This window comes from Cimex lectularius, unplaced genomic scaffold, assembly GCF_000648675.2.
Source record: "Cimex lectularius strain Harlan isolate CLEC.00 unplaced genomic scaffold, Clec_2.1 scaffold5, whole genome shotgun sequence".
NCBI classification, from domain to species: Eukaryota; Metazoa; Arthropoda; class Insecta; order Hemiptera; family Cimicidae; genus Cimex; species Cimex lectularius.
In genome coordinates this window covers 2,588,306-2,609,829 of record NW_019392993.1, presented here as the reverse complement: position 1 = coordinate 2,609,829, position 21,524 = coordinate 2,588,306, and the positions used below count along the sequence as shown (strand labels likewise).

At 34.6% G+C, this 21,524-nt stretch overlaps 1 protein-coding gene across 4 annotated transcripts in view; it reads left to right on the top strand.

Annotated features, from left to right (window-relative positions):
• LOC106666095 (guanylate cyclase 32E) overlaps positions 1-21,524 on the top strand; it is a 70,447-nt gene that overhangs the window by 3,420 nt on the left and 45,503 nt on the right. For 3 of the 4 annotated variants that reach the window (XM_024229691.1, XM_024229692.1, XM_024229689.1), the window contains exons 2-3: positions 11,008-11,103; positions 20,591-20,709. In XM_024229691.1, coding sequence (XP_024085459.1) covers positions 11,031-11,103; positions 20,591-20,709 — 192 coding nt within the window. In that variant the 5' untranslated portion in view covers positions 11,008-11,030. Of the gene's footprint in view, positions 1-7,726; positions 7,805-11,007; positions 11,104-20,590; positions 20,710-21,524 lie in introns of those variants that run through there. The other variant, XM_024229690.1, reaches the window with a different exon arrangement.

Below are 21,524 nucleotides of genomic sequence, written 5' to 3'. Positions count from 1 at the left end.
TTTGAATCCATGCTCAATTGTAATAGGAATCTGATTTTTGATTTTCAAAATATCTTTCCTGAGCAAAATGGTTTCCTCACATGTCATCCTACCAATACAAATCTATTAACACTGCAGCATTACACTTTTCAGTCTGTTGAAAAAAGCCTTCTTTGACACGGTTAACCATGCTCTATTATTGACCTCACTTGAATCCTATATTATGGTGTTCATAATAAACTAATAATTAGGGGCGTTGGTGGCCACGCCAACAACGGTTTATGCATTGACATGGCACTCATCACTCTGTGGTAAAGGTCCCAGGTTCGAATCCAGCAGTCTTGCATTCGATCCCAATGGCTGATATACTTACAAATGGGATTATTTTCAAAGTAATAACCAGTAATAATCTCGTAGTTGAAATACCTTCTTAAAAACAAACAAACTAATAAAATGGTTGAACTTTTTATCAGTAGAACTGAAATAGTTAAAGTGAAGTCCTATAAATCAAAAGAAATTTTGATCACTTCAGGAGTTGTTATATAGGATTTCTTATAGGGATATAAACTTGGAATTGTACAATAATATGGTACAGATGTGACAATTTAACATCACAAATATTGATTTATACAAGCTCAAATCTATACATGTATGTTCTATGTACACACATGTTCAGTGATGAGCCTATCACTTCTCACAGATCCACTGGAAATTCCAGGTTTTGAAATTTACAATAAAGTAGGGGCAGGCTTTGACAATTACACAAACCGGGGATTGGCAGTTTGGGGTCAGACTTATTCTTCCAGCAGTTGTGCAGTGAAGCTACCAACAGCTAGGGTCATTTCAACCCCCCAATGAAATCAGTTCCTAAAACCAAATCATCCATTCTCTTACACACTATTAAACATGTTCTGTCTTATTTACATGCCATTTTTATTCCTCCATAACCCTTTATACCTATTTTATAATTAACATACTTGAGGATCAATGGGGTACTCAACATTCTGCTCTTACACTACACATTCACACAAATAAATAGAATGGTTCACTCTCAACACACTATGTGCACAAAACTATCAGTACTATATACAGTAAGAAAAAGAATACCTATTTCCTCTAAAAATTGGAACAGGAAACCCAATTACCAGCTGCTGTGCTTAAGCACAATTCTTATATTGGGTGACATTTGTACACACTCTCTAAATGGAGCCAAGAAATGATACCATTCAATTAAATGGTCACATCGAACAAACTTTCTTTGTACGATAGACATATATGCGGGCTTTGGCACAAAAGTAAGTGTCCAGGTGTCAACCTCGCACGGCCTATTCTTAATCGGGTGAGGATGGCCCCTTACTAAAGATCACAGATTGTGCCTACTTCTTTCAATTTTATTAGTTATATTAAGTTCTAATAACTTATTCCGGCATTGTAGCATAGTTACATAAATATATCTAGGTTCAAGAAGACCTTTTCTTTTACAACCCACAGTCTATGATCATTTTAACTTAAGTATGACCGTTTTAATTATAAAATTATTCAGTTTGAGGAAAAAGTAAGAAAAACCTTAATTTTACCGCAATCCTTGTCCTAGATATACAAACATGTTCTTGGTATCTGTTCTTTTTTTACTGTTTGATATCAGTTCCCTATCTGCTTTTTCTTGACTAGAGAAATATTCTCATTTGGGCAGCAGATGATGGAGCTGGTTGAGTTGCACAACTCAGGTGTATAGTCATCAGTCAATTCACCCAAACTTTTTGAATATATTTGAATTTATAATATTTATATATTTGGATATATAAATTTATATATTTGAATTTACAATATTTGAAGCTAAAGAGAAAAACAACTCACCAGCCAAATGAAGTCACACATGATTCCCCATTACCCAACAAAAATATTTTTACAATATACACTTTTTTTATTGCAGAATAATAAATAATATAAATTGACTAACAACCTATAAATAATTTTCTCTATTCTTCATAGATTTTCCTTAATTAAAGCCTACAAGAAAAAGGTTACATACTTTTTAAAATGGTCTTATTGTTAGTGTTGTTACTAATCAAACCAGTTTTACAATTGATTAAAAAAAATACATGGAATAATTAAAATAAAGATACAAAATTAGCATACAACAAAAATCACTAAGTCATCAAGGGAAAACGCTACCAGAAGTCAAATACTTTGAAATAAGCCCTTAAAGTACCAAACTAGACATTTGATCTTTTTAAACTAAAATCTAAACTTAAAACGCTCAATCTACCTGACAATTATTAAACAAATACGACTGTATGGATTTATGATTGCGGCTTTGATGAGCAAATCATATATCAAGAAAGTGCCAAACAGTATAAAATGGCATGTTGGGACTGATCTCAAGTGCAACTTGGCATGTGAAAATTGTATGCACCTAAACTTACCATGGTAGCTGATGTGGCAATTGCTCATACCAGGCACTAAGACCATACTTTCTACGCATCCTCGGCCTCCACAAAACATCAGACTTCAAGATTTTGGCATTTAAATACTTATTTATTTGCTTTAATTATTTGTTGTTTATTTAAATTTATGGCATATTTATCCAGTTTATGTAAAACAAAATTGAGAATAGTCCTCTCACTGGATAGTATCACCAAGTCATATGTTAGTGAGGGTTGCCCTATTACTGTCTATGCATTGTTAACTAAAATTTAATATACTTAACAATGATGATTAAGATAAAGAAAATCATAAAGCTGTTTGTTGTGAAATATTGTAGTGAGTTCTGTAAACAAATGAAGCTGTAGATTGAATATCCCGACCCGGGATCCTGATCTTGGACCAAAGCCTGCGCAGGTGCCCCTTATGCAGAGAAAGGTTGCTCGATGTGTCCCACATTCTGGAAACATGCCATGCCTTGGCTCCCTACAGGGAGCGTGTAGGCATGCCATCCAATCTTAAAATGGTACTCGAGCACTGCAGCGAGTTTCAGGGTCCATTGTTCTGCTTTTTAGAGGAAATTGTTTTTTTTTTATTGTATATAATATGTCTTATGTGCTGTGTGTCTATATGTTTTGTCTGAGTGCATGTATTTATTAGCGTGAATGGCGAGGGGTGAAGGTGAAATATAACATCATCATTGCTCCTCGAACGTTGAGAGCGTATGAGTGTATGTTCGGGGTCGATGGCGGAATATTTATAAAAGTACTCCATCGACCACAATCTAGATTAGTTTGAGTATAGGTCTGTAGGAGGAAGTACTCCATCAACCAAACGGAATGAGTGTATTGTATGGATGTATTTATGTGTATGAATGTATTTGTATGGATATATGGCTGGCAAAAAAAAAGTTTAGTGGATTGCTTTTATAATTTTATACATTTGTGAATATAAATAAACCTATTAGAACAATGATGAGGATTCATTGAGAAGCTGTAGTATATCAGCCCAACTGAAGCCAACCAGAGTCACCAACACTTTTTTTTAAATGAGTTGGAGGCTTTGGAAAATGCCTTTGCTTCTCCTTTGTCGACCCACTGGCCAGAACGTCTGCTGTTATCGTAGAGAATACACTTTTCATCACAAGTAACAATTCTATCCAGAAAAGATTCGTTTCTGTTTCGGTAAAGTAGTGTAGGGCAAACTTTATAGCGATTTTTTTTTTTTAATTTTTATTTTTATTTATTTATTTTTTTTTTTTTGGCGCTCTTTAATGCATGAAGAAACAAACTTTCGAACTTTTTCAATTTTCCAATTGCCTTAAAGTGGTCAGCGACGGTCCATTTGCTAACTGAAAGATTCTCTGCACGTTCTCGTACAGATGTTCCGGAAACCAAAGCTCGTAGAACATCATCATCTAAGGAAGCCACGACGATCTTTGTCTTCAAGGCTAATGTCTCCTTCTAGAAATTTTTTAAAACATCTCTGAACGGTGTTCTCACTCACACTGCCATCCCCCCAGTCTTCGCTAATGTTTCTAGCCGTTTGGGCACCGTTCCGACCGAGTTTAAACTCATAAAACAATAAATACACGAAAATCACGCGTTGAAATCTTAGTAAAAACTGAATTATTCTCAATTAAAGGTAAATAAACATTTTTGTTTGTAGGAGGATAAAAAGTGTTAACATTCGTACAAAAGAATAATCCATCAAGCGTAAACAGTTTATTACATAGTGGGGTAATTAAAAGAAAACATGAAAACTTGTCTTATATTCCGTACGACCCAATATTAACCGTATTGAAGTTAGAATGAGTAAGATTAGAATGAAGTTGAAGCAAGATATTTTCTGCCTTCCCTGAATCCCTTGACCTCTTGACACTTTCCTGATATAATAACTATTTTATCGGTGAGTACAGTATCGGCCTTCATGATAAATAGTGAAGTAAAGTGATCAGGGATGAAGGTAGGTAAAAAAACCAACTTGTTTTTCTGCTGTCGAGCTTTCGGCTGTATTTGACGCCTTCCTCAGAACTATATTTAATTACAATCAGTGTTACGTTACAGATTACATATATAAAATTATAATGATAAATCAACAACTTACTTGAAAAACTATTTTTAAAAAAACTTTCCAATTAGTTCGTACATGTGGTCGAAATAGAAGGGGGCCAAATAGCAACCCAGACCACCAGCAAAACCCATGTTTTTTTGGAAAAAGTATGGCTCGTGCAATGACTTTTCTATCAAATTTTCATCAAAGTTGCCTTATGTTATTCGTATTCCAAGGACATTCTCACTTTTACATGTCTTAGTAAAATATCCTTTGCAAGGTTGAAAAACGTGATATCGAACCCAACACCAGAACATGGTATATGACATATTTTTAATGGAAACATTTATTAGTTGATTACAAAAATTAGGTACATTGTTCTCATAAAGTGTACATAATTAAAGAAAAATTACAACGAAAATGAAATTTCATCAAAGTATGAATTTTTTTGCAAATTAACTGACGTTTGTTCGAAATGCTTTCCTTCGTATTGGATACACAAGCGCGAACGTAGAGCAACCGACGTGACGCATGAAGAACTTCCCTTCTTTCCCCCATGTCATCGCACGTGATTTTAATTTTCCCTACAAGCTGTTCCCTCGTTTCTGTGGGTGTGCTGCACTTCAATTCCCCATATATAAAAATCTAGTGGGGTGAAATCAGGGCTTCCTCGCTGGCCATGCTACGAGAAGAATGTGACGCTAAAGTTGAGAAATTAACAAAAATGTCAGGAAAGAAAAACAACCGTTCTAGTAGCACTGAACTCGTTTTATTTAGTGATCCCCCATGGCAGTGTTGACGTTTAACCCTGTAACACCTGTATAGACCTCTCTGGGAGGCAGCACTAAAGGCCTTAGCCTCATGCGAGGTGAAGGCAAAGAGTGTTTGGAAAATTGGAACTGCATGGAGACCCTGATGGAAGTCAGTGACAATAATGAACTTACCGTGGCATGGGTACCTGGCCAGTCGGGGCATAGAGGCAACGAAAAGGTTGACACGTTGGCCAAAGAGGAGGCCAACATGGACTCTATAGTCCTGGACCCTAGTGGCTTAGCATCCTGCCACAAAAGAGGGTACATCTTAAAATGGATCCTTAATGAGTCCAAAACATAGTGAAACAATACTTCAGGTATGAGGCACGCGAAGAAATTCATAGAAGGACCATCCGCAAAACTTAAAAAAGAATTACTGGCAGGCAACCGAAACTGAACCAGGATTCTGGTTGGAGTCCTGACAGGACATTGCCACTTAAGAAAGCACATGCACCGGATATGAGTAGAGACAGAAGAAACACTGTGCATATACTGCCAGGAAGAGGAGACTGCAGAACATGGGTTATGTTTCTGTGAAGGTCTATGTAGCCTAATGTAGGTGCAGGTTCTTGCAACCAGGACAGGCAAACCGCAATCAAGATCCTACACAAAGGAGCCGCTGGCAAAGCTATGGAGGCTGATTAACAACATGAAGCTGGCCAGTGAGTTATAAAGAAAAAGGGAACACAATAGATCTATTCAGGTCGATGTACAGAAGGCCTTATGGCCGCCTCTTTTATCCCTACCCCTCTCTGTGGAGGTTTGAAATAGACGGTTCTACCAAAATGGTATTCGCTGGGCAGTCAGGGTCGACCGAGAACGGAGTGTTCGGTAGCTGAGCGAGGTTAGTGACACTGTTCAATGGCCAGTGATGATTTAGAAGTTGGATTTTGAATGGGACGGTTGTTGGTTACAAAAATGAAGACGGCATGGCTAGACCTTTGTTAGATATTTATGAAGTGAGCTCTACTTTGGAGGAGTGTCTGCTTCGGCTTAGATACCTTCTTTGTGAATTTTAAGCAGTTATTGTAATAGATGTTGTTTTGAAATATGAAGACTCGGATAACTTTTTTTATCTCCACAATGACAGGTTCGGAAGAAAAGCCAATCCAATGAACGATTCTCCGAGTTATCCGTCTCTCTGATCCAATGACCCTCTTTCTCTGCCCCATCAATCTACGTCATATAATAACACCAAAATAACAATCATATTAACTTATTTATATACACATATTTAAATTATTTTTATATCTTCCGTCTAAACCAAGTTTGTCACGTTTTTCAAGGCATTGTTGTTACTTGATATTTTTACCGTTGGGAAAAGTAAAGCCCGAGGCCGAAAAGGGTCTTTGACAGTCCCTCACGTCCCACGTCTCACTCCTCAACATTATTAGGGTTTTTTTATTTATTCTATTTGGTCGCACCGGTGGCCTTGACTCAATATTACTTATTTTGTCAAACTTTCTGTTCCTCTGAATGCATTGTAATGATAAATAATATTTCCATATTCCTATAAATTCTATATTCATCGATAAGATGGTAATCAGAGAAAAAATTGTTGGGATTTCAGAAAAATACAATAGAAAAAGTAAATGACCAAAACAAAACATGGTAGAAAATAGTGACCAATTTTTTTATCTCGTTTTTAGAGAGGGAGAGAGAGAGAGAGAGAGAGAGAGAGAGAGAGAGAGTGAGAGAGTGAGAGAGACAGTATATATTTTAACTTTATAGACGTGACAGTTCTAGTTATTATTATTTTGGTTATAATAATAATAACAACTAGAACTGCCACGTCTATAAAGTTAAAATATATAATTGTAGTAATACTAGTAGTAATAGTTTTCTCCTCCTTTTGTATTTAATACCAATTGTCTATTGAAATAAATATTTTAATTTACAGAATAATTGAGTGATTAAAGAGTAAATTACTTATAAAATAAGTGAACAAAAATACTTTTTCAATACAATTCGGTATAAATCATGAATTATAAATTGTCAATATAAATATCAAAATAAAACTTCTAGTCACTAAATAGTAATATAAAAACATATAAAAAAAAAAAACAACAACGGCAAAAGGAGTTAAATTTAAGACAGCGAATGTTTAGCATCATTCATTACTTGATAAGAGGTGATTTTTAAGACTATTTTGGAAATATTTGATATTTTTACATACTTTTATGTAATAATTCGTGTTGTAGAGAGGAAAGGAGAAATATGGGGATAGAGATAGATAGATAGTTGCTAGAGTGAGAGAGAGAGAGAAAAAGAAAGAAAGAGTGAGAGAGAGTAGAGAGATACAGGAAGAGTGAAAGCAGAAAGAAAGGGAGAGAGAGAGCAGACAGAGATACGAACTGAGAGAGAAACAGAGAAGAGAAAAATAAGACTGTAAATCTGTTTCTGAACGGGTGAAAATATTTGGTGACCGTTCAGTGGGGGTGGTCGCAAAAATGCGCCAAGTGGGGGGCGGCTGAACCTGTTGCCGCCTCCAGTCACATTCCAAACACCTTGAAAACCACATCACTTTTATGGAAAAGGTGAGCGATTTATATTCACGAAATATTACATTTACCAATTATTATTTTTTTAATAGAAAACTTAAAATTTACAAAGAAAAACCTCGTTTTCGAGAGCGACGACGCGTAAAATAAACATTAGGAGTATAACACAAAAACACCATGTGTGAAAGTTACAAAACAAATTTTTGAAAATTATTCTCGAGCAAGGGGAAAAAGAATGAAACATCTTAAACATTTCTTTGATAAAAGCATTAGATGTAAATATGATTACATGTAAATAATGTAAAGAACATTTTTCCCCACATTTGAATAAATTTCTTTAAAATTATCCATGTTTCAAATAGAAAGGACTATTGATAACTATTTTATTTTTGTTTTTGCGAACGGAACATATCCTTTTTCAAAATATCCTTGAAGGTTTAACAACAGTATCGAGTTTCTTTAACAACATCGCTGAAATCAATATTATACCTTAACTTTAATCTCTAATAAAACCCTAGGGTGATTTGTTCATTCATCCGCGCCCCCATAAAAGTAGTATACACAAAAAAAAAGATCAACGATAATATTGTATAAAAGTTAAATAAGTAAGTAGTGTATTAACGAAGTACGGTTTGATAAAAAGAAAACTTCGAATAAGCCGATCAGAAATGATATATAAAAGAAGATTAATATTAAGTGAATCTAACAAAATAAACAATTATTTCGGACGGTCGACCTCGACGAGATCGGACCAATTCTATAAAAGCCAAAATGTGTTGCTTCGGGGAAAAATATATCGGTCGATTTGTAATGTTCGAAGAGATGTTTCGGTTTCCTTCCATAGAATAAAAATAGAATGGTAATCAACAAACAAATGTTTCATTGAATAGGTTAAAAGAAGAGAAAAAACCGGATTTAGAGGGTAATTGTACTGGTTGCTCTTAAAAATAAATAATAATTAAAAAATACTTTTCCACGTTGGTTTTTAAATATTGCATTATTACTACTAAATATCCGATTTCGAAGAGACACCTTTCTAAAACCGACACAAGAGTGATTTTTAATCGCATGGTAACTTCACTTTTGAAAACTTAAAATGTTTGGCTCAAAATACTTTATACAAGACCCTAAATAAATGATTTGCACTGGCAATTTTACACAAAGTCTTTTCCGTTGTAAATAAGATTACAAGAAATGCCTTATTTTTATAGGGACTCACTGAAGAGCTTGAAGATAAGTGTAAAGATTAAGGAACCTTTAGTTTTCTAAGTCCAAATAGGAATTGTTTTTTCTTTGACTAATTCAAGGAGGTCTAACATAACTGTTCTGTACACTGACTTAAAGTTTTCGCAGGCATTACTTTCTTGGCTCCTTCCGTTAACTTGAAATTTATAATGTGTAATATGAAATCAAAAAGGTTAATTTGAAGTTTAAAAGGGTTAATTTGAAATTAAAAAAGGTTAATTTGATGTTAAAAATGGTTAATTTAAAATTAAAAAAGGTTAATTTGAAGTTAAAAAGGGTTAATTTGACGGACAAAAGCTATAGTTCTTTAAAATCATAATTTTCACAAAGTGTTTTTTACGTGTTTACGAACATTCGTGGAATACCAGTTAATTGAAATTAAACAACATTTTGTTCAAACAAAATAAAGAAAATTAGATACACAACTATAAAGAAATTAAAATTCTTTGCTGTTTATTTATCTTAAAAAGTTTTAACTGTCTTGTATGAACTATTTCGGAAATAACATTGACCATATTTCAACAAGGCAAAAATAATGCATTTCCTCTTATTTACAACAGAAAATACTATTGTATTAAATTACCAGTGCCTATAATTTTTTTAGCGTCTTGTACAAAGTAATTTGACAAAACGTTCGTCAAACATTTTTAAATTTTCAAAACCTTGTTGAAATATTGTCGATATTGTTTCCGAAATAGTTTGTATAAGAAGTACGACACTTAAAGCTTTTTTAGGATACGTAAACAGCAAATAATTTTAATTTCTTTATAGTTTTGTAGCTAATTTTCTTTATGTAATTTTATTATGTTTGAACAAAATGTTCTTTCAATTAACCGATATTCCACAAATGTTCGTAAACACGTAAAACACTGTGAAAGTCATGATTTTAAAGAACTATAGCTTTTGTCCACCAAATTAACCCTTTTTAACTTCAAATAAACCTTTTTTAAATTCAAATTAATCTTTTTAACTTCAAATTAACTTTTTTAATTTCAAATAATCATTAACTAACGGTCATTAAACTCCACACATTATCCATTATAAACTTCAAATTAACGGAAGGAGCCAAGGAAGAAGCCTTCGATAGAAAGGGTATTAGACTTAAAAAAAAAAAGACTTTTTAAAGACTTTAAGTCGGCGTACAGAACTGTTACGTGAGACCTTGGTGAATCGAAGATAAAACAATTCCTTAAATATTTAGACTTATCGTCAAGCTTTTCAGTGAGTCCCTCGTATACATTTTCGTAAAGTGGGTGAGAATAACAGAGGAAACTGGGAATGGTTACGCGGACTAAAGTAAGCTGGCACAACGGGACTGGTGGAAGGTGGAAAAGCAGCGTCGGGAAATGTGGGAAATATGGGGCTTTCATGTCAAAAGGACAATCCCAATGTAATCGACGGTTGTACAGAAGGAAATAGGGGTTGTTAATTGTTAAATGAGGGGTAGGAGGTAAGGAATGGAGAATAAAACTGGATCCAAACAACACCCTGGGGCTTTTCTGTCTGATGGATCTAAGGTTTTTGACAGTTTGGTATGCCACGAAAGGGTTTATGGCTGATGGATGTCCTGATCGAAATTTCCTTGGCCAATTTTAACGCCTTCTTGTTGCCTCTCTGCACTGTAATTATATTGCAAATCAATTTATTTGTTTACTAGAGAATATTTCCTACTTTTCTGTGTTTATGTTAGACGAAAATGCTGTCTAATTTCAGTTAACTTCAATTCCACTATTGATCGTTCCATTTGACAAGCCAAAAATATGTCTTTATTCTTTGCCCTTCATGAAACTTATTATTGTAAAAAATTTGTTGTTTTTTTTGCCCTATCGGTAAAAAAATATCTGAAACAAAATTTCACTATTTTCAAAAATAAACAGTAAGTTAGTTTTCAATGAACTAATAATTTTTCAAAATACTTTAATATATATGCAACACTCATTTATCCTGACATTGCTACTCAATAATACGTTAATTGTGTAAATATGGGATTACAGGAGATCGGAAGGCGGGTGACAGGATGATACCTCCTCTATTAGTGCTTCTTCTGCTGTCCCAGGCAATATCACGAGATCCGACTTGCTTCCAGCAATGTAAGTAAACTTAATCCGATGCCTAGACCGATTCATTTGTCTTCCATAATACCTAATGACAGTCAATCAATCCAATGACTGTTTACATATCGATAGAACCGACTATGGTGGGGGAAAAAAGGAGGTCAACATGGTGTCCTCTGTGTATGAGCTTAACTGAAATAAATATTTATAGACATTTGTGCTTCGGAGTATTTCTTAAGCCTGGACTATGTTACACATGGGCTACCCGGACCTCCCGCCAAGCCGATAAAGATCAATTATATTTGACCTTAATTACAATCAAAAGAAAATCAGCGAGAAGTTCAAACTGAAAATGCTTAATTTGCAAACTCAGAGATTTAAGGGTCTCCTTTTAAATATGAAAAATGGTTTAAAAAAGGTTAAATAAATGTTTCTTTTAATTTCAATTCGGTTCTACACTGTATGTATTGTTTAAATCAATCGTACAACCAAAGATAAATATCAATACATAAGTACAACATAAAAAAACACATGTTAACAAACAAATTAAAAGTAGAAAAATGTGTTTTATTTCACAGAGAATAATTTTTAAAACAAATTTGAATATTTGGGTTAGATTAGGAACATAACGCCTTATTTGTATTATCTATACAATTTTATTTGTTTAAAAAAAAATTCTGAACCCCCTTTTTCTTTGGAATCATCGAATGAAAAAAAATCTATGCTTTAAAGCAAATTACCCTTTTGTAAGGTGCTACAACGTTTAAAAAAGCTCAACAAGAAGTTTAGAGGGTTTTTACTAACAGTTCCGACGTGAAGAGCGAGCCATTTTGTGCCAATTTCTTCTTTAGTTGGTCATTTTACAGCTTAACAAAAGTTTAAAAATTAATTTAGCATAAAGAAAGAATTACCATCGGTCGCGGGTAAAGTTCTATAACATTGCACTTTAGAAAAACAACAGCATCCAGCAAATTAATTTTTTTAATAAACAATAGATCAAGAATTATTCGAGACAATTTAAAATATTCGACACACGAAGAGCGGGATGGGTAATAGTCTAGGCTAATAAAAAAACCACTGTGGAAGATCAAAAACGTCCATCAATTAACTATGACCTTAATGTGAGGTGTTTAGGGCACTCTCACCACCACACAGAAGAATGTCACAATTTCGCAAAAAGCAAACACTTTGAGCCCTGAAGATGATCTCAATAAAGATCGAAACGTTGGCACGATAAAGAAAATGTTTTTCTAAAACCTACGTCACACCAGGCCGCATCTCACGATCTTCAAATAATTATGACCTCAATATTAGCCTAATTTCTCGCAAGTTATATTTTTATTTTATTTATTTCGTCTTTTTAAAAATTGTTGAGCTAATGAACCTTACACTTGTGATCGATCATGTACTAAATATAAAATATGACTTGAAAGATGTAGTGAAAATAAACGCCCAGGGGCGTTCCTCACTTAATCAGATTATTAATAAATTTGGTAACAATATCTTGCAATAATTAATTATTTAATATTAATATACACGAGTATTTGAATTCTTGGAGTTGATGGGCTCAATATCTTGTATCAGTTGGTTGGAGTGCAGTTGACTATATATTTTTTAGTTTTATATTAAAAAATTCAGTAAATATTACATTCTTGTACGATTATCATCGTAATAAATTTGCAAATTTTTCCTTTAATCTGTGCTGGTCAACATTGTCCGTTTCATAGCATAACGAGTATAGAAATTTCAAAATGAGTGTTTGAGAAATATATTTTATTAGGGGCGTCGGTGGCCGCAACGGTTTGGGCGTTGACACGGCGCCCATCATTGCATGGTAAAGGTCCCGGGTTCGAATCCCGCGGCCCTGCATTCGAACCCGACATACTTACAAATGGGCTGTTTTTCAAAAACACCGGCAACCCAAGGTTTGATTTAACTTCTGCTGTTGCGAACCTTCGTAAAAAAAATATATATATTAAAAAAATAATATTTTAAAAAATATTANGTAAAACAGTGTTGACTATATTATATATTCTTTTTATATTCGTTCGTTGACATAAAAGCTACCATATATAATAAAGCTTTTAATTCAATTTTAAGTCAACGAACGAATATAAAACCATCTTTTATATATCTGTTTTGTCTTTTTTTTTTTGGGGGGGGGTCACTGGTGAACAATTTTTCACTTCGACCTAAAAGATCTATTGTGGAATCGACATTCTATATTTCCAAACCTAGAAAAATGCACTACCCTTAAGATTGTCTTTGTTGGCAGCGTGCCTCCATCTAAGTTTATCGACAGTTGTTCTTCAGTTTTCTTTAACTCGAAAAAGTAGAGTCGTAGAGATGTGAAACTTCTTTTCTTTGGCATATAATCGATTTAAGATTCGGAGATTTAATTTTTTTACATTTAATCAATTGGTAAATAAAGTTATGGTTATGTCTGAAAGAAGGACCACTCACTACCTCCACTTTTTTCATTAATGTCTGTTTTTGGCAAACATTTTTGATATAATTTAATTCCCATTTTTGCAATTAAAAAAGAGCGGTTATGGGATATATTAACGATTTAGTCTAATTCCGCACTTTATAAGAAAAAGCTAACACTTAAAGGCTGCTGTTGGCAATATTAAAAATCTGGGTATATTTCAATTCTTTTTGTATGTATTTGTTGTACACTGTGTTCCATTGCATGGACCTCAGCTTGAAAATAGATGGCGTGGGGCGTAGAGGTTCGCTAAGTCTAAATTTGGGCCTTTGACTCCGGCCTTCTGCTGTTATAAATTCTAATAAATTATTTCATCAGTGGTTTAGTTAGTCAAGTAATTTCTGTCATAAAGGAAGGATTAAACCAGTAATAACACATTGAGTGTCGCGGCCGAAGGCTCAAAACGCATTACAATAAATTAGTCATAACATACATAATTAAAACGTCATGGGCTTAGCTGGGATTCAAACCCAGATCTGCTATTGTTTGCAAAAACGAGTTAGTGATTTAATATTTACATGGTAAATTAAAAAATAATGGTTATGTACATGATACGTATACGAATGTACATATTCACGCTGATCTTGGTCTATCTATTCAGGTTCTTTTTGGGGTTTTTTGAGGGGTGGGGAGAAAATGCGCAATTAGATTGTGAAAAATAATATTTTTCCGTTCTAAAATATTTAATATTTCACACTGGTTAGAAAGGACGAAGGAAATTATAAAATTGACCCTGAAGGAAATATGGCTACACCTTTCGCCCTTGAAACTTTCCCAACCCCGGCTTCAATCACGAGCCGCTGCGGAAACCCCTCGTAATATTTTCCTCAGGGCCCATTTATCTTAACAACCTGAGTTTAGAGAACGAAATTAAGTCGGAATGAAAATTTCAGGCCGAAAATCGTTGTGAGGATGGCGAGATGCGCCCCATCGGGGGTCAGTACCGTGAAAGGACGTGATCTGGTTCGGAATGATCCAAGCCTTCATAAAATGAATAGGAAAAAAAAGAGGAGGGTTCAACGCTCTTCGCCAAAACCAGAAACCCATATTGTAGGCGATATTTGCCAATTTTATTTTAGAAAGAAGTTAATATAGAAAATACATTAGAAGATGATAAAACCCAATGGTGGTAACTTATAAGCCGTCTGGTAGATTTCACGAAAAAACAAAAATGAGTCCGTAAGCAGCCTATATTTTAATATAAAATAAATAAATAAAAATAATTCCTTCAGTAATAATTTTATTAAAATAAAAGAAAAATGAGAAAAATGAAATATATCAAAATATATCCATATGAAACAAATTTAAAAAAAAAAATGGATGTGAACTTACATGCTGATAACTTCTAAAAGCAGAAGCTGACCTGAACAAATGGATGGAGATAGAAATGACCACACACTGGATGCATTCACCAGGTGCAAAACTATCAAAGAAGTTCTTCAGTTCTCCAACCAGGAAAACAAAAACCTCTGTCTGTCTGTCTGTCTGTCTCTCTCTCTCTGTCTCTCTCTCTCTCTCTCTCTCTCTCTCTCTTTCTTTCTTTCTTTCTTTCTTTAACTATCTATCTACTTTTTTACTTCTCTTTCTCTCTTTAAGCAGCAAGAAAAAATTAAGAAAAATAATAGGCCTTTATTCAACTATTACCTTAAAAAAAGACAGAAACCAGCCGTCTTTGCCATGAAGAGGTAGAAACATAGGGATGTATCCTTTGTGATTGCAAAGCATTATTCAGAAAACGTCATCATCTTGAAAGATTGACAACAAAAGCGACACTAACACCTAGGGAAATTAAGGAAGACGAACTTTTCGGGGTTTGGAAATAAAGAAGGATCCATTCCACAAATATATCTTTTTGGTCGCAATGGAAGAAACATAGACTAAAGCTATCAGTGACCCCAGAAAATGAACAGAAAGAATGAAAATACATTCGGAAAATAAATAATTCAATAATTATACCAGGGGCCTCCCTCAAATTTATAAGAGTAAAATGTTGAATTGATGAGTGTGGTGATTATTAATTTTTTTAAATTTATTTTATTTATTGCTATCTGTAAAAAAATATACATTGAGCAAATAGTTTAGTTATATACAAATCTGACAGATCTGTCAGACCAGGAGAGAAACCAACAAGTGCTGGAACTCACTTTTATTTAATTGGGTTGGTCAAGATAGAAGATCACGAGGCCATCGTCGTTTTAAACGGTGTGAAGTATTGATTATAAGGGTGAGACGAGGAAAGAGTTAGGGCTACTGGGTTAGGGTGGAGAGATAGTTTAGAGTGGAAATTGAAGATGCGTGTTCGGATAAGATCTTTCACGAAAGGGAGTGTAAGATCTTGATGGATCGTTTGATTGGTGACATAGAAGGGAGCATTGTGAATACAGCGGAGAACTTCAGATTAAAAATATTGAATTCGTTGGATATTGTATGATTTGGCCGGTTCTACTCCGTAGGTTCAAATAGGTCCGATGAGTGTTTTGAAAGCGGTTAGTTTGTTATGCATACTTAGCGTTGATTTTGGTCCCAGTAGGTGTCTGAGTAGACCATATCTTTTGTTAAGTTCTTGCCGTTTTAATCTTGTATGTGGGTTCCATGTAAGTCTTCTATCTAAGTAAAGCCCAAGGTAGCGAACTTATCTTTTTCTTAATGTTCACTGGTGGGCAGGTTTGACGTTTGAGTACACGTAACGCATTAAAAATTAAAAAATAATATAGTTTGTTTAGTAATGATCTTACAAAATACACTGACGGGCAAAACATTCCACCAACTTGTAATATAACTTGATTTGTATATACTTTTTATATATTAATCAAAGTTGCGCGTTTTTTAACGTTTAATAACTGAGTTTTTGTCTAAAAAAGTTAAAACAATGTAAATTGCTAAGGAAAATGAAAAATTACAAAAAAAGACGGACAGATAAAATTTGTTTTAATTAGATTTTTAATTAACATTTCAATATCGCGTATTTCTTACTCTTGCCTTAATTACATCTCGAAGATGCCTCGGCATTCTTTCTACCCGTCTGGAAATGTCTCTTTGCTGGAGGCTAGTCCATTTGACTTTTGAAGATCACGTAGAGTGTATCAGGAAGTGATGGACGTGCTCTTTTCGCCTTTTGAGGTTATCCTATAAAAGTTCGACGGGGTTCAAGTCTGGAGAACGGGCAGGCTATGACCCTGATGTTATGCTGTGGAAGGTACGTTTGAATTATGCGTGCAACATGTGGACGGGCATTATCGTGCATTTGAATAAGATTGTCGCTGATTTCATCGGGGCTAGGAAACGCACGATGTTCAAACATACATAGCGAGTAGCCGTCAAAGACCCTCCACAAACAACAACCAACTCTGTGCGACTCTCCATTGAAATTCCCGCCCACACCATCACTGAGCTACGTTGAAAAGGTCGGCTCTGTGAAAAAAACAGGCTTCGTACCTTTCATTTCGCCTTGTCCACACTCTTTCACGCCCATCTGGAAATCATAGAGAAAATCGGCACTCATCTGTAAAAAGTACAGCAGACCAATTGTCTAAAGACCAATAGCCGTTATTCTGTATGTTCTGGTCAATTCTGGTCCTCTGGCCAAAAGCCATCAGTTCATACTGATTTAATCTTCTTCGGGCAGAAATTTGGAGACCTCGAACTTCCTGAAGCTGATGAATCGCTTGAACAACAGTAAGGTGCCGGTTTCCCAAAATTCTCAAAGTCAAAAAACGGTCATCCTTTGGTTTTGTTATCCTAGGCTGTCCAAAACCGGGCCTTCTATGGTAGTACCCATTTTCTCGAAAACGTCTAACGGTGTCTCGCATAGTTTCGTAGGAATGGCACTGGAACGTCCATCACAAAACCAACGTCAACCACGCGCAACATCCTCAGCACTAAGTGGCATTTTTAACTTTAAAAATTGATATTAAGAAAACAAAGATGAAAACTAAACACTTTATTGCTTCAGAATTCAATGGGACTGAATAAACATTTTAAAATTGAAAAGTAAATATTGAAAAATCCTTATCCTTGTTTTGGATTAAGTAGTAAGTGTGTCTGTAAATTGATACTCCCAATTTAAAACATAGCATAAACAAATATTTATTGGTAAAAACAATGAGACAAATTAAAGGCAGAATATTCTTTTATCGAGAAAATGAAAACAAACAAATCAATTGGGTGGAATTTCTTGCCTGTCAATGTATATAAAATATGGGGTTAGTTGAGAAGAGTTGTTCGACATTTTGGTTAGTAAATTATCAAGTTACTTACATGGTCACTGCTGGATGGAACAGAAATGGTCTAGAGATCCTGTTTCTCTGCCCAAGCCCAACTTCCACTGGATGGTGGAAAGTGGTGTTTTCTTAAAACTGTAACTATCTGGCAGTTGTTATGAGGTTTTTTCCTTAATTATGCCATGTAGTTATCACTTTTCCTGAAACTTTTTTTTCCTTTTGGGGCCGGACCCACACACCTTAGTCGAACGCCCCTCGATAGGCCATTCGTGTTTCCCAATGTTCCCTCCAAAATAAGAAATTGGCTTTACAAAGGCATGTGTTATCCTGAATAATAAAATTTGTTTTTATCACAATTCCTTCCACTCCAAACAATAAGCCCATTTCATTGCAGCACGGCTTTAAGCGTCTTAAGTGAATAAGATACATATACTCCCAGCTGTATATTATAGAATCCCTGTGAACTTGCTTTTCACAAGCCAAATAAGACCAAATAAAAGAACGAGCAAAATAAAGCTCACTTTATGTTCGAATCAGCCCTTTAAATTCTTATCTGCTATAGTTTACTTGAAGGGATTATTGGCCAGTGCCATGTAATCACTGGTTTATGTTGTCAGGTAGTAGAAAATCCCAGCGTAAAATCAGTTTAAACTGTCAACCACCAGGGTTTAAAAAGTTTTACCTTAATTCCTCAAAACCCATCCAACGAAAACACGAAAATCTGCACGGCAATTAAAAGCTGACATTTGAAATTATAACCGTGCCAATTTCTGCAATGGGATATTCACTTTTACTGTTTATTTTCTTAAGTTATTAGGCGAACACTCAAAGTGAACCCATCAAGCACGATCATATTCTATATAACTTATTATTGACTAAATATTGCGAATGTATTAATTACACCCTCGGGCAATTTCAGAAAACTTCTTTGTTAAGAATGTTAAATTTATGTGAGTAATGGAGTAACACAAGCTGCTAATAACTGAAGTCAATCTCTTTAAAACGCATTTTGAATGGAACTTTTATATATATAAACATAGAAAACTAAATAATAAAATTATTAAAAATTATTGTGCACATTTTATTATCTACCTTCTTTCAATGGAATTTTCTTTGGACGAAAGAAGGAAACTTTCAGCATTTTTTGTGTTTACAGATAAATCAAGATCAGAATAAAAATTCGCGTATGATAGCAAAGTCGATTGTCTTACACTGAAAATAGAATCGCCATTTTTTTCAAAAGTGCGAAGCTCTGACAGTTCGTTATAGATTGGTTTCGAATTCAGTCCATACCGATTTGCATTCGAATGGAAAATGATACTCGTGATGAAAAAATATTTTGGCCAGCTATTATAGACCACACTGACGAACAGCTTGTAGAAAATGAGACATTATCCCCCCAGAAATACTGAAAAATAACTCCAAACGTTGGTAAAAGAGGGAAGGGAATTGAAATGTAAAACTACATTCAATATTATTCCAGATCCCTCCATTCTTTTGAATAGTAATGCAAGAAAGAGATAAGCCTCAAAGTATTCTCTTGCCACATCGAATGTATATTTTTATTTCTCTGAACTTTGAAAAATAAACCTGTGGCTGATTTGTCAACGCTGGTTTAAATTGATTCATTTTGATGTCAAGTTCAATAATATCAAAAGTCTGTTTGTCCGTATATCAAGATTAAATAAAACAGAAGGTAGTACGTTAAATAATAATGTGTAAATATAATGCTGAGTTATTTGTTTAAGAGGTAAAATAAGCAAAGACTTTATATATATATATAACTTGTCAAACAAAGGGTTTATATATATTGAAGAGAACTTCGCGCAAACACACAAACTGGTTCTCAAGTGGAAACCCATAAATCCATGATTTTTTATTTATGAACTCACTCATAAATAATTATATATTAAAAATATATAAACAATATCCTTAACCATCTCTCTCATAGAAGTATTTGTACAAATTTGTATAAGCTTAAATTCACTAATTCCGTGGTCTGCTTGACCAATTAATATACGATATTATAATTAATTAAGGTTTTTAGTTGAGATAAAAAGTCAATGGCACGAGCTGGATTCGAACCCACGATCTTCGGGTTGATACGCCGCTGCTCTACCACTTGAGCTATCGTGACCTCGATCCACTCGGAACTACTTCCCATCTCAACCGCACCTTTTGAATTTTCCCTCCTTTTTGCCATTTTTCAAATGCCGTGTAATCGGATTGGAGTCCGAGTGGATCGAGGTCACGATGGGTTCGAATCCCGCTCGTGTCATTGACTTTTTTATTTCAACTAAAAACCTTAATTAATTATAATTTGTATAAGCTCTTAAAAAAATTTAAAACAATTCAAAACCGGCCCAAAAATAAAAATGTTAAACACCAGAGATCATTAATAATTACACCATCTAAAAATTAAAAATTGTGTATTTACAAATGTAATATGTACATTCATATACAGGATAGAAATAAATTATTTAAAACATATAAACTAACTAATAAAGTTAAACCAACTGGTATATGTACAAAGGTAAAGGTATATTATACAATAACTTGCAAATGCGTGGAAAAATAACTCGACCGACGGACAGGGGGACACAAGACAGGGAACTTATAACTTAGATAAAACCTAGGGCGTGTAAAAAGGATGAAAAACCTCGATATGTCCGATGCAAGGTGATTTATGTATGTTTAGCTTGATCGTTTCATATCAAGTTGGTCGCACAACCGTTTGGCCCAAATGTGTGTTGTTTTCTTTTCCCGTAAAATCGCAACTTTTTTAAAAAATTTATATGTGTATTATTTATTTCAGTAAAGGATACGAAATGGACGAATTACAACAGGCTGTACCAATATTTGACTGGAACTGGCAATCACAATTTTGACGAGTCGGTGACCATTGGATTTCTCGGAGCCTACGGAGAAACAAAGGTCAGTAAACAAAGGCGTTAAATTTATTACCCTCTTACACACATTGTGTAAGACCAGCAAGGGAGGCCAAAGTCGTGGGATCACGGATCCTAATTAAACTTTTTTTTATGATACTATGTTGGAACTTGGGTGCAATAAGTTAATTACCGAAGTTATTAATAAATAAGTATTCAAACATATGTATAACCCATATTTGTTTTGTGGTCATAATTATTCATATTAATTATTCTCTTAATCTTAAGGTTTTTGGCTGAGATGAAAAATTAATGTCACGAGCGGGATTCGAACCCACGACCTTCGGCTCAATACGCCGCTGCTCTAACTACTTGAAGTGACGATAGCTCAAGTGGTTAGAGCGCGTATTGGCCGAAGGTCGTGGGTTCGAATCCCGTTCGTGACACTAATTTTTCATCTCAGCCAAAAACTTTAGATTAAAAGAATAATTAATTGGCAATGTATAACTTTTGTATCAACATTATCGTTAGAATATTTCGTAAGTATCAATATTACATGTTATGATCTTATGATGAGTCTAAGGGCGCTCTCTATCACTTACAAAAGCGTATACCTGCCCATTGCCACGTACGGAGGAGCAGCTTGGGGAACAAAATTGCAAAGCAGGAGTAAAAACATCCTCGAGCAGAGTCAAAGAATAGCGCTCCTGAGAACGACTAAAGCTTATAGGACAGCCCCTACTCACGCCCTCCAAGTCCTTGCTTCCGCTGCACCAATAGACATTGTCCTCCACAGTAAAATTGCAATCCGGCAGCTAAGAGATGGAAAGGAGCCAACAATGGTAAATTTGGATGCGGCAG